A 13,921-nucleotide genomic window follows, 5' to 3' on the forward strand; every position below is an offset into this window, starting at 1 on the left:
GTATTTATAATTTTTAACGCAACAAATTAATAAATAAGGAAAGATATAATAAAAAAGAAAAAATATAAAAATAAAAGAAGAAACAGTGCAAAAATATTTTGCTACATTATATAGCAGTCCGTATGATAATTTGGCTTATGAAATTGTTGTATTTGTCACACAGTATGGAGTAATTTTTTTCTACGATCGTGGGAGAATCGTGCGACGATTCTCAAATGTTTACGCAATTATTGCAATTGCACGTGCAATCAAGCACTTGTAGCTATTTGCTCGAATGGGTAAAAATCGCGTGTTGCATCAACCGCGCGAATATGACAGATTACTGTATTATTTTACGAAGCACCGTTACTTCCCTTCTTCTCTGACAATTAACAATTATGTAAAAAAATATTCTGCTTCATTAAAAACGTCTTGTCTACTATCTCGCGTTTGTCTTCTGACGAGAATTGCTAATTATCCGTCTCCTATTATTATCTATCTCCTACGTGAGAGAATGTCCTCGGATTCAGAGTTACTCTATGAAACAAATATTCCAATGGATAGAAACATCGTCGCCGCTCGTACGTTTTACAGTTTTACACGAATCCGGATGTTTTATGATATCCAATATTAATAGCAATAGCCATATAATAGCATAATCGCCTAGAAAGTACATGTTTTCTACGAGTAAAATGTTAATTTTATTCCGAATGTCCTTGAATGTTCTTACATCGACTCGATGCATAAGCGTCATAAATCATTCTTAATAATTTCTCACAGACAGACATTAAATAACTTTAATTAACAGAATCTAAAGAAAAGAATTAAGCTTTTTAAAAAATAAATTTAAAAATTTTTAAAAATATACGAGTGCATAGATTATAAAATAGAATTAGTAGCTGGCATCGATTAATTAATTGTTTTATTCTTTTGACGGTGCCAATTCTTTGATAAAAGAGAGGAGGATTTTATTATCATGTAAAGCATTGACATTGTCAATCAATTCTGATTCACTGCAATGCAATGCCGGCAAGCCAGAAGAATAAGAAGAGCGATTCGGTTTCGCGATTTGCGTGAAGCAATCAAGTGTCGCAAGTAAAAATTTCATTCTCTCGATCGCTATCTGCCTGAGCATGAACATTGTGAGGCATAAGCTCGCTCGGGAAGCATCCCGTGTGAGGCAAACGCAACGAGACAACGTTAACACAATCACGGCGCGTAGAGCTGAAATCGTTGCGTAATCGAGTGGGTGGGTGTCCGTAATCGCTTAGCCCGAAACAATAGAAAAAGCCGCCTTCAGAGAAAGAGAAGGACAGAGAAAGAGAGAAGGAGCAAAGATACGACTGGAATCTGTAATTGCAGATCGGATCGGTATCCCAAACGCGCAGCGAGTTTCTCTAGTATTCCCAGGAGTGCGTCGCGTGCCGTTACAATGCGTGTCTTTACTACTGCCAATCGCTATACAGGGTGTCCGGAACTTTCCTTTAATCGCAGCTTCCTCGTAAACTTGATAGAACAAATTTTAATTTTTTAATTTTACCGAAATTAAAAATCTTGCTTGTTTTTCATATCTTTCTGTAATTAAACTTCGAATTAAAATCCTATTAAAGTGAAACTCGAAATTAATTGAAGAACATGATTCTATCATTGATTTCCTCTACTGAGGCTCAATTCGTCAGAAATTTCTTGAATTCTGATTTTGTTTATAATTTATACATATTTTTATTCGTAAAAAAATTCTTAATTATTTATTTATAATTAATATATATTTTCTATACATATAAAAAAGTCCACGCGTACAAGTTTGCTTTCGCTGTTCGTACGTGTGAAGATATGAGACGTTATCTTATTATTATAATAACAATTCGACTTGACGCATCGAAATTCAAGAGTAAAGCTTCTTTTAATATAACTCAAATTTTTTTTTTCCCAGGGATGCAGAATCGCAATCGAGAAATCGGAATATCGAGATAAGCAATACGCAGCATCGCGGAATCCGCTCCTTTCACCCGTATTCTCTTCTCACGATCGATCTACCGCGGCTGATCTCGCGGTGAGCTGTAATAATGACTGCGCGAGCTGTAACTGAAAAGAGCACGAACACACGACTCTTCTATCGCGAGGTACTTCTAATGATAGGATACGCGATTCATTATACCGTGGAAAATATGGATAAGAGTTCGCGGATTATTGCACAATTTGTCGATCGGCGAACCGATTTCTCATTACAAGATTAATCGGTTATTAATTCATCGTGGCCACCCCCGTATCAATATTTGTACATATTGCGCGTAAAATAAATAATAAATAATAAATAATAATAAATATGTAAGAATCTCTTTTTTCCTTGGAAAAGATAAGTAGAAATAATACTAATAATAATATATAAAGCAATAAAAATTATATGTCTCCAAAAGAAAGTTGAAAATAATATTAAATTAAATTAAATAATTAATATTGAATTTTGTTTGACTAATAAAACTAATTAATAATAATGTTAATATTGTTATTAGCAAGGATAAGAAATAGTTAACAGCATAATTCTATATTTCTCTGCATGTCTATCAATAATAATATTAATGGAAAAATTTTGTTGCAAATTTTTTTTTCAACTACAAATGAAAATAACAAAGGCCAAGATGAAGCGGTCAAAAATAATCAGGGCAAAAATTCAAGGTGTACAAGATAATAATGATAAGTCATTTCTCAAATCGTGTACGAAGGTAAAAAAGGAGTGGCCCTATTCTCTCTCTCTCTGGCTCTATTCTACTACTATCATATACGCACATATATTTATCACGCATATACGTGCAAGTACGTGCGCAGAATGTAATGATCTGAAAAAATTGCTATGCTGCAACGCGTATAGATCTCGCTTAATCGTTCCAGTGAATTCTTTCCCTGGAATAAATCAAACTTTTTACTCTTATTTTGCACAGCGTACGATTATCTGATATTTCACAACATTTTAATTTATTTTATTGAATTTGTTAAGAGATTATTAATTAAATATAAATGATAAATTGCTTAAAGTATGAAACAGACTTAAAGCAAGTGAATTAAGAATGTTCGCAATCAGAAGGTAGAGATGCGTTTTATGCGTCGTAAAAGTGGTCATCGCGGTTTCCGTTTTAGCAAAAATCAACTGCCGAGTCAACCAAGACCGACTAATTTATTATGTCCGTGAGAGTAAATTTCGTGGTCAAGAGTAATGATCGAGGCCGATAGTCTGTCTCGAGAGAGATATGCTAAAAACCGGTCATCAACGGTGAGAACGGTATTCTCGCTCGATCTCCCAAGATCATGGTCAGAGACCCCTGAGACCATCGACCATCAACTGTATCCCAAAGATCAACTGCCTACGCATCTCTACGGTTTCATTTTCAGTTTGACATTACGTTTCCCTGTGTGAAACTTTAATCGATGCAGTTTCGTTTCTCTCCATCCTTCGATTCGCTCTGATTCCTCTTTAATTTATTTTAGACTTTAATCAAAAATGAAGCAAATTTATTTGCTTAATCTTTTCTTTCATATATAATCGATATTTTTTAGAAATAATCGATACATTTTTTAATAAATGACTGACATTTTTCCGATAAATAATCGATATAAATTGATATATCTTTTTTCAATAAATAGTTGAATAAAAAAATAATAAGATCTTATATATAAGTATATAAATAATTTTATATATAAGTATAAATTAAAGAGAATTAATATATATATAATAAAAAATGAGACGGATTTTATGTTATTTTATTTATTATTGTAGCCCTGTTTGTGCAATGTCATACATTTCAAAATCGAAAGAGAGTTCTTCGGAGTGGAAACTTTTCGTCGTCGATATATCACTTTTGTCGATTTGTCATAGTATATAAGATGTTCGCTTCGCTTTCAAACGACTCTCTTCGTTTCTCATTCAAACGACGACATATGCTAATCAGTATTCATTCAATCATTTCTCCCTTTTTGGGAACACCACCGTGTGGTGTCATTGAACGATAAAAGCGGTATGAGAAGGTGTTCCGGATTCCAAAAAAAAAAACGCAGAAAAAATCGTACGACGATACTTAGCATAAGCAACAATGTTGAAAAACATTAACATATTCGTGTCTTCAAACGATTAATGTATTCTTGAACATCACGTGAGATTACATGCGCATATTTAAATCGGCGTAGTGGCCATGAACTTTATGAGTTCATGAATGATCACGATAATAATTTTTCAGCCAGTAATTGGGATTATTTGTTACATTGCTTTAAAAATAATAAAATAAAATAAACCGAATTACCGTTTAAAAAAGTGTGAAAATATCTACACTTGTGTTTGTAATAATTAAGATCATAATTTAAATAAAGTAAAAAGTGATAAAAAAATTTGCGTCTTATTGTTGGACATCTCAATGCGTATCTCTGGTGAGGACATTCCTACGGTGATTAATTTCGCAAAATGGACAGTAATTTCGACGCAAATTTACGTACGTCTGACGCAAGCTAGGCACAATCTACTTATGCACGCGTCTCCTGAGGCAATCCTAGGCAAGCCTAATCACAATCTAGCGGTTAAGCGAACTCTGAGAATTCTCGGGAAAGCACTTTCCCAGCAGCGTATGACTTTATCATCCTCTTTTCTAGCAGATGGAAAAGGTCAACTCGCATTTTATGCGAGATGTCATTTTTTCCCAAGAACAAAAGCGCTGCCGATATTAATCTACCCGTTATATTCCCTCGAACTATGGCCAAGCTTCTTTGTCACGTAACATTTCTTCGCTATATCCAGCCGCGATCGCTTCGCGAATTTTCCTCTTCTTCGGGATACATATTCATCGCGATAAATCGTCGACAATTGAAGCGTAAGATTCTCATTCCCTTGGAGTACAATTAAAATTAAATAAAAGACAAGGTTTCACATTGTATACTCTTAGAGTCGTGAACATTGACCCTAGCTTCTTCGCTTTCCTGGCAGGAGATCACGGTCGTTCGTGATGTTTCGTTGGTTTTACTGTAGCGACTTTTCGCCTTTCTCCCGAGGACGGGATTATTTTTAATTGGACATCCCGCATCGCGCGACCTTCCAACTGATTCCAGCTGCGAGATAAAGGAATCCGGGGCCCTCCTCTCGAAGATCTATGACCTGTCTCTGCGGCTGCTAATTCATCGCCTGTTAATTTATTTCTCACAATCCGCCTCCTATTATTTTCTCGATCAACTCTCTTTATGCCTCGAAGCTTGATAAATATTCTTTGAGTTGCAGCAAGATATTGATCATATTATTTATAGTTGATAAAAGTGACGAATTATTAAAGAATAATTGTTTAACATGGTTTCAAAAAAATTAAAGATGTGTCACTTTTATATTAAAAATAATTATATTAAATGCCAGCAGATTATATTGTTATATTAAATAAATATAAAATTCTGACTTCATCACTCAAAGTAAGGAGACATTAAAATTCGCTAATGAGCCATATTGCAAGTTTTAATACCTTCTTGCCTTTAAAGTCTATTTACTTTCTCGATATTTGCTTTGGAAAATTGCCGAGCTTACCGCAAAACCGCGTCGAATTGGATTCCGTCATTAGATTACCGCGCTTGCGAAACCTGTAAGAATCGCTCGCGAGAAAGAGAACGCGAAGCTCCAGCGGCTAAGCTGGTTTTATATCGACTCCCTCGTGTGCATATCGGACTCGCAAAATGGGGACGAGTTTATTTATGCGGATGACAAAGTTCTTAAACGCATGCAAATCCTTGAAGCGCGATTTTATGCCTCTGGTTTCGGTTATTTGTTTGTCGTTTATCACAACGGAAGGAGTGTCGCGAGTCTTTATCTTCACGGCTTATATATTTGTGTATCGAGGTATAAGAATTCTGCAGCAAAATAGATATATTTTTTAATCAATTTGGAGAGTTGATGTGCGTTTCATAAATAAAAATATATATATGATATAAAATGTATATTATTTTTTTTTGTGAAATAAATGTTAAATAATAGATAGTACAAATAATCTTTTTTTAATAAAATAATGTAGTAAAATATTAAAATATATAATATTTCTATTTCTAATCATGATTTTGTTAAATTCACACGTTTTGCAAGATTCTCAAGTTTTATAAAAATATACAAAATATTAACTTCATATTTTTGTATGTACAAAGATATTTCCAGAAGTAAAATAATTATAAAAATAACTTCACATACACACAAGCTCTTTCTTACATATATTACTGCTTAAGATTATATTAAATTTCTCGGTAAAAATCAGCAGTTAATCTTTCCTTAACAAAAGTATGATCTAAATTCATTAGAATTTTAAGATCATCAATATATTACATAAAGTTTCATAAAAATAAAATTTTTTTAAAGTCAATTGAGCAATGTTTTCTTATCTATATTTGCATCCATAAAACGATTCATTAGAGCAGGATATCCTATAAAAAAGGAATTTTATTCCCCATAAAAAGAGAAAAAAACGATTGAAATATATATGTACATATCAGGTAATACCGCAAAGTTGCGGTTTAGCAACTTGGACAGGGTGTGTAAATTTCCCTGCAATTTATGGCAAGCAGAGCGTTATTTCTCGATTGCTTCCTGATCGCGCAGCGTGCGCAACCGATCGACCCAGATTCCATTTTTCTTCTTACCCCGCATATCTAAAGCGGATCCGCGACACGATACCATAAGACAAAAGTCGGCAGGTCGGAAGCGGAAGCTTGCGATTTCACACGGAAGCGCGTGTAAATTCTACGCGAATTTATTTTACTTTCCATCCAGCGTAAGTGGATACGTAACACAACGTACGCGCATATAAATGCACTTGCACGCTCCGGTTCCTGCGAGATCATCGCGCTGGGGAAATGCACTTGCCGCAATCTACTTAATCACACTTACCGTAACCGTCTAAGTTTCATTTTTGAAATGAAAGAACGTTGTGAAAATTCAGCGATATTAACTGTAAAATTATAAGTTAGCTATTATTTAATCGTAATTAATTATAATATAATTATAGTTAGAGCATGTGAAATAAGATTTAAAATCATAAATTATTATTGAATCTTCTTTAAGCCAAAGCTTTTTATAGATCTACAATTAGAAATTATATCAGTTTTCTTTCTCTCTCTCTTAAAATTTAATATATAATAAATTATATATATAAAATTATAGAATGCGATCTGAATTCATATAGATTATTATATAAACATTTACAATTTATAATAAAATAAAATCATAGATTATAATAATACATATATGAAAGGAAGAAAAATAAAAATAAAAAAAGTATGTAGGCAGCAAGAAGTATTATTATATTAGTTTAAAAAAAAAAGAATATATTGCAATGTGTTTTTGATCAATGATAAGAGCTATCGCTTTTAAATATAACAAGAGTATCGATTGTAATTAATTAGTAAATTTATTAATTGTAAATAAAAGCAAAATTCCGCACTACGTTCAGGGTTAACGAAACTGCGTAATTATCTCCGTTCTATTCTATAATTACGCCCTTCGCGCTAATCACACGGTACATTATCACGGTTACGTTAAATCGAGGTTGCGGCAAAAGTGTATCGAAGTGCGAGCGAAACGAGAGCAGTGAACGTGCTTTCGCACGTATGTATGTACGTAGGTAGATATGTACTGGTCACGCGTGGATATAAAATCACGAGCGGACAAGCGGTTGCACGTGTCAGATCAGAATTATCCGCGCAAACCGGGGGTCCTGTGGCACGTGACCGGGGACCTCGCTTAGAAAGCAAGCCTAGGGTTTCTCAGAGGAATGCTCATTTAGCAATCACTCTACTCGCTGGCCCCGAAACGCCGTCGCGATCGAGTAAGCGCGAGCTAAAAGAACGAAGTCGGGAACAACTATGTATCGAAGTATGTTAAAATTTTATCAACAAGTTATAAATTAGAATTTATTATCGCTTGTCATATTTAGAAATTATTTATCAATGATAATTAACAACTCTATATATATATACAATATTTTTCTCTATGTAATTTATTAAATTTTATATTATCGTAATGCATATATGTGTAATTTTCTATAAACTTTTGTTCATAATTCAATAAATTAAAAATCATATGAAAATAATCTAAACTATATCCAGAAAAAACTAAGAATGTGTTGCTTAAAAGACCTATAAATTTTTCATAATAGATAGAATTATAATGATTAATAATAAATAATAAATAATATCATCGTTGTTTATCATTTGTAGAAATTATTATCAGAAATCATCATATTGAGACGTAGATCGAATTTGGAAATTTTGGCTAAATGATAATATAATTTAGATAAATCGATTTTTAAGCATTTTTTTGTGGACACGCAAGAGAAAGCTCTTTCACTTAAATTTCTTTAACAGAGATTTAGTTTAAGACTTGATAATAAAAATGTTTAATGTAGAGAAATTTGTGAACGAAAGAGATGGTGTAGTCTCGAATTAAATTGTCTTGTATATCAAATATAAAGGAAATTTATTCCGAGATATGCTAATCGAGATATACTTTCGTTGTAGTGACTCTCGTTTTTTTAGCATACTCTATGTACCGAGTACGTAACGTAATGCAATAATATAAGCGATATCCCAATTATACAAGCAGAAGCCGGTACAGGTAAGGATGCCGTAGGGAACATATAGACGATGCAAACAGTTATACACTTTCACTTGAATCTCGTTCAGCTTTACAACTAAGATATATACAGGGTGTTCATCCGATCTTTCGTCGAGGTCACATCCCTCGCGAAGAATTATATTTGATAAATAATAGCAAACCTTTTTATTCTAATTATAATAATCAATGAAATAATAATTAATGTATATAAGAATTAATTAATTCTTAGAGTGATTCTTAGCAATAACGATCATTTAACATTCGTTCGACTCCTGTTTTTATATTTTAAAGATTAGAGAATGTTAAATGTAAAAAATTACTACTTTTCTAATAATATAAAAGTAATTAAAGTTTTTACAAGAAAAAACTAAAAAATCAACAAAATAACATTATAAGTATATGATATTCTTAAGCATGGGAAGAATAAAATATTCAACAAGATATTTTCAAAGAATAAATATTCAAACAACAAATACTAACAAAAATCGCCGCCATATTTCAGGCCGGGCTTGACAACCCATCCTTTGCTCCTGTAATAATGATAAACCACATATTTCTGTAAGAAATCTGGTTTCTCCTTGCAAAAGTACAACCATGCGTTATTAATGTCCAACAGACTGCCGTCAAAGTGAACCACTTGAAGGCAACCTAATCCAAAGAGAAGAAAAAAGGTTTCCTCAAATGTTAGACGCAGAGCCTCTCGAATGGGGAAACCTTCGCTCTCGATTCTTGGCTTAATATCTTTCAAATAGTTCTCAGTATCCGAGTCACTGTCTGGCAAAACCAACAGCTTTCCATGCTGATTATCATCCTCATTCGCGCAATCGTTTTTGAAATCGTAATAGTTTAATTCACAAAGTTCTTCCTCCTCTTTCTTCTCTTCTGAGCAGTTCTTATCATCGTTAGGTTTTGGTGAACTTTTGTTATTGTCAAACTTTTGATTATTAATAATGACACATACGTCGTCTTCCTCTGCAGAGTCTAGAACAACTTCGTCAATTTCTATATCATTTATGACTTCGTTTTCGTTTCTTTGTTTATTTTTATTCTCATTGCAATTCAGTGGAATCTCGATGATATCTCCGATATTCTCTTCCTTGTTATCCGAGACATTTTCCTCTTCGCATTTGGCACTTATTTTAACATCTGCGATATCACAGATTTTCACTGCAATTTTATAATATATCATTATTTTCATTTCACTTTATATTTTTTATTTAAGAATGATTTTTTTATTATATTAATTTACAATGAAGTGTATTTTACATATTATGAAATTGTCTATTCGCACCTTCATAGTTGGAAGAGGCAGAGTTCAACTCCTTGACTTCTTTTAGCCAATTTTGCCTACGAAGCCACTGTCTGTTCCGAACAACTGGCGGTGTTCCGTATCTCGCTTTACCAAAGGATGGATAACTGCGTGACAATGATCCTTTACCAAAAAATCCCTGCAGATAGAAATATTTATTCTTCATTGCCATTCATATCAAAAAGTAATTTTAAAATTTGTCCTTACCATAGAATGCACTGCATTGATCTCTTCAGGTTCAATTATGCATGACCCCATATCTGTGAGATGTGCTGTGTACACTGGCCATTCTTGTGTTTCATCCAATGGAATAGGAAACGGAAACTGTGGTTTCAACTTTATTCGTTTTTTCTTTCTTGGTTCTCGCAAATTCATGTTTTAGCTGTATAAATAAGAATATAAAATTTTATGGTATATATTTGTTACATCTGATTAAAGAGATTTCAAATAATCTAAACTACACTAAAATTAGATAACTTTTGTTAGCATTAAAATATATATGTTGCATATATAATTTACATATAAAATATAAATATAAAATGCTAACAAGATACTAATAAAAAAATTAATTTGTATGCGCCTACAAAAAAAAACCAGAAAATTATAAAATATACATAATTCTAGCGTTAAACACACACAATTAATTATAATCTTAAATACATATGCGACAAAATACCTAACCTATAAAAATAGGTATTATCACGGCTTCTTTGTACCCAGAATTTCCTCTATCACAAATATAGAATTATATTTTTTTAAACACAACACAATATACATGAAGAAAATGTTTCTCTATATAAAAATTTATGTTTATATTATTTATTATCAGTTATTAAAAGATGTATATCGTTTCAAATGACAGCTAATGATCTCATGATTGTATCTTCGGTCGTCAGATCAGGTTAGGTAGTACACATACACAACACACATACGTCAGTATTTAATTGTATCTCAATTGATAGAATTTGTTTTCAATCCATTTACCACATCTATTTTTCAACCCGTCACAATAATTTACAATAATAACAATGATAAAAGCGTAATCTTAATATAAAATATAATCTGTAATTTGTCTCTCTCTTTGGTTAAATATAATTATTTCTCTATATTCCATCATAAAGTACATATAAAAAGGAAACATGTATATATTTCGATGTTACACTGTAAATAATTCATAACATTCTGCAACACAGAAATTGGAAAATTCAGCAAAATTTTAACAAGTTTATTAAAGAAAGGTAGTTTCAAGTTAAATTAATTGAAATTGATTTTCTCGAGTTTTTAAAAAAGCAGGTTAAATCAATTATATCCTTCACAATATCAAATGTGCAATTAGGCCTACATAATTTTTATTATATCGATTCTTCCAAAATATGAACACGAAGATTAGGCATATAAAAGAAATATCTTAACACATTTTCAATGTTCGATAAAAAAGAAATGTCTTAATCTTTTGGACAACCTATAGGTATGAAAAACATACTTTTCATACCTAATAATTTGTGTAATTTTCGCCTTTTTTTTGTAATTACCTACATACAATAAAAAACAAGTTTTTCGTACCTAATTTTTCAAACATCCTTTAAATATTTTTTAGATTGCTCATTTTGCAGCTATATCGAGCATCTCCGCCACATCGACAATCTTCTCCCGCGTCTTTCCCAGCTGTTTACCACGCTCTTGTTCAACGCGGTCGATCTTTTGCCAGTCTCCATAAGATACTATCTGGATGCTCTTGGCATTCAAGATATCGCGCACACCGTTTGAACCCGCTTTATTCTCAGTCGAGGATGTCAGTTCTTTGCACATCAGATTGCCGACTTGGAAAGCGTTCGTCATAGTCGATAAGATAACGCCGACCGGTCCGGTGGCTGCCCATCCAGCGCTGTAGAGATTGCCGTCGACCTTACCGCCCTTATTCACCACACGTCCCTTCCTCGCGTCAAACGGAATCGAACTATCTATTTGAGCGGATTTGTAACCGATGCTACGCAGAGTCAAACCACACGGGATCGTCTCGAATTCGTCGGTTGCCTCGGCCACCTGATCTTGAATCGTATCTCCTCGCAGACGACTCACTGCGAATCTGACACTTCGCAGTTCATCGCCGCCATGGAATTCGACGGGACTTCGCAGAAAGATCGGATTTAGCTCTTTAGCATGCGTGGAGCCGCTCACGGATTCTTCTAAAGATTTCAACATGAGTTCCGTCAGTCGTTTTCGCGGTCTGGCTAAGGTCGGCACAATATCTCGTACGCCCGTGAAGTCTTGCGGTCGCCAGAGTTTCTGGCAGTTCTCCAACTTAAGGAGCTCGCGCAGTTCCGCGATTGTGAATGCGGCTTGCAAAGGCCCTCTTCGTCCAACCATGGAGACTTTTCGCACTCTACTACGAGATAAACGTTCCAGGGCGAACGATGTAATGTCGGTGTTCTGAAATAATTGAAAGAGATCGGAGATAGCTTAACATTTTAAATTAAAAGTTACTTTCATCACGCAATTGATAAAATTAAGTGAAGATTTTATTTTAAAATATATAATTCAATCTAAGAATCTTTTTTTCATATTATTATGAATCGTAAATATTCATAAAATTCCTAATTTAATAAAACATTAGTTAAAAATCGAGAGTTACCTTGAGCTTGTCGATAGGTGTCAAAAGAATTCTCGTGATATCTATAGCTACATTGCCTTGACCTAGAACAACCACTTCTTCCACGTCTAGATTAATGTTCAAGTCCTTGTCAGCTGGTACTCCATTGTACCAACCAACGAAACGTCGACCTGATATTACATTGTTTAAGTATTCACCCGGTATATTGAGCAATCGGTCTTCTTGAGCGCCGTAAGTCTAGGATAAAAATAAAGAAAAACAATTATTAATTAAACAAAAATATTATGCTAACTTTTTATTACATAATTAACAAATATGGTATAAAATACTAGATACGTACCAGTAATACAGCATGATAAAAGTCACATAACTGATCGACGGTAATATCCGTGCCGACATTAACATTGCCTAGAAACTGAACACGTGGATTGGTCGCGGTTTTATGGAACGTATTGATAACATTTTTCACTTCAGGGTGATCCGGAGCAACACCGAAGCGCACCAAACCGAAGGGAACAGGTAGTTTCTCCAATATATCGACTCTCACATCACCTGAACTCTATTAATCACAATTTGATACAAATATTTCATGTAATTTTATTTTTCGTGGGATATATATTCAAATTACTTTAATAAATTTATTTTTTTAACAATTTATATATATATATAATGCTATATATGTATATATTGCTATTAGTTATAATTAATCTATTGCTATTACCTTCAGTAATTGCTGGGCCGCATAAAAACCTGCCGGACCCGAACCGACAATGCATACCTTCGGCATATGCTGTCCGGTGGATAGGAAGCGAGTGCAGTTCCTGATAAGGTAGCATTTCATCTTAACGTGCGGTGGCGTCGATCTAAAACGTGGCACCGGATTTTTTATACAGTTACAATATGCCTCTGAAGACTTCGCCAAGATCTCGCACAAGGTCGTTTTGTTATTCCTACGGAGAAATCGCCCTTTTCTAGAAAGCTAAATCTCTCTCGGTCACCACGTTCTATGCATCAAACATGATCCCAAAACATCGGTCATCCGTTGTTACAAAACAAACATGATCTACAAGTGTCGATCTCGAATCTGAAATTATTTATTAATTCGTGTTATTTATCGTTAAATTATTATCGCGCAAAAATATCAGATATGAAAAATTACACAAGAACAATATTAGATTCTTTCATTCATATATTGTATATCGAGATTTTGGATATCACCTTTTTTATATTTATTTAAATTTAAAATATTAAAGCTATTCTAAATTTTAATTAATAAGATCTTTGTAGACTAACAGTCTTCTCGCTATAATTTGCAAGAAAATAAAGAAAAATTAAGATTATTTAAAAATAAAAATAAAATATAAAATTTATATGGCTCCTTTATTCAATCGATAATGCGATGCAA

At 33.3% G+C, this 13,921-nt stretch overlaps 2 protein-coding genes across 2 annotated transcripts; both read right to left on the bottom strand.

The window, feature by feature from the left end:
- Positions 1-9,071: 9,071 nt before the first annotated feature.
- Positions 9,072-10,280, bottom strand: LOC115242876 (tRNA-splicing endonuclease subunit Sen2). The gene is made up of 3 exons (XM_029819456.1): positions 10,113-10,280; positions 9,888-10,044; positions 9,072-9,763 (listed from the first exon to the last, which is right to left on the bottom strand). The coding sequence occupies exons 1-3, from the start codon at positions 10,278-10,280 to the stop codon at positions 9,072-9,074; spliced, it is 1,017 nt and encodes a 338-aa protein (XP_029675316.1).
- LOC115242894 (NADPH:adrenodoxin oxidoreductase, mitochondrial-like) lies at positions 10,113-13,671 on the bottom strand. Its single transcript, XM_029819488.1, has 5 exons — positions 13,238-13,671; positions 12,857-13,075; positions 12,538-12,753; positions 11,469-12,335; positions 10,113-10,287 (listed from the first exon to the last, which is right to left on the bottom strand). The coding sequence occupies exons 1-4, from the start codon at positions 13,355-13,357 to the stop codon at positions 11,508-11,510; spliced, it is 1,383 nt and encodes a 460-aa protein (XP_029675348.1). The 5' UTR covers positions 13,358-13,671; the 3' UTR covers positions 10,113-10,287; positions 11,469-11,507.
- Positions 13,672-13,921: the final 250 nt, after the last annotated feature.

Source organism: Formica exsecta, unplaced genomic scaffold (assembly GCF_003651465.1).
Source record: "Formica exsecta isolate Colony F162 unplaced genomic scaffold, ASM365146v1 scaffold659, whole genome shotgun sequence".
NCBI lineage: Eukaryota > Metazoa > Arthropoda > Insecta > Hymenoptera > Formicidae > Formica > Formica exsecta.

Excerpts from the sequence above, each read along its gene's own strand:
- LOC115242876 (XM_029819456.1), bottom strand. The coding sequence starts at position 10,280 with ATGAATTTGCGAGAACCAAGAAAGAAAAAACGAATAAAGTTGAAACCA. Across the intron at positions 10,045-10,112 it reads TCAATGCAGTGCATTCTATG|GGATTTTTTGGTAAAGGATC; the intron begins GTAAGGACAAAT and ends TTCTATCTGCAG. Across the intron at positions 9,764-9,887 it reads TGCCTCTTCCAACTATGAAG|TGAAAATCTGTGATATCGCA; the intron begins GTGCGAATAGAC and ends ATAAAATTGCAG.
- LOC115242894 (XM_029819488.1), bottom strand. The coding sequence starts at position 13,357 with ATGAAATGCTACCTTATCAGGAACTGCACTCGCTTCCTATCCACCGGA. Across the intron at positions 12,754-12,856 it reads TTTATCATGCTGTATTACTG|ACTTACGGCGCTCAAGAAGA; the intron begins GTACGTATCTAG and ends TTTTTATCCTAG. Across the intron at positions 12,336-12,537 it reads CACCTATCGACAAGCTCAAG|AACACCGACATTACATCGTT; the intron begins GTAACTCTCGAT and ends CAATTATTTCAG.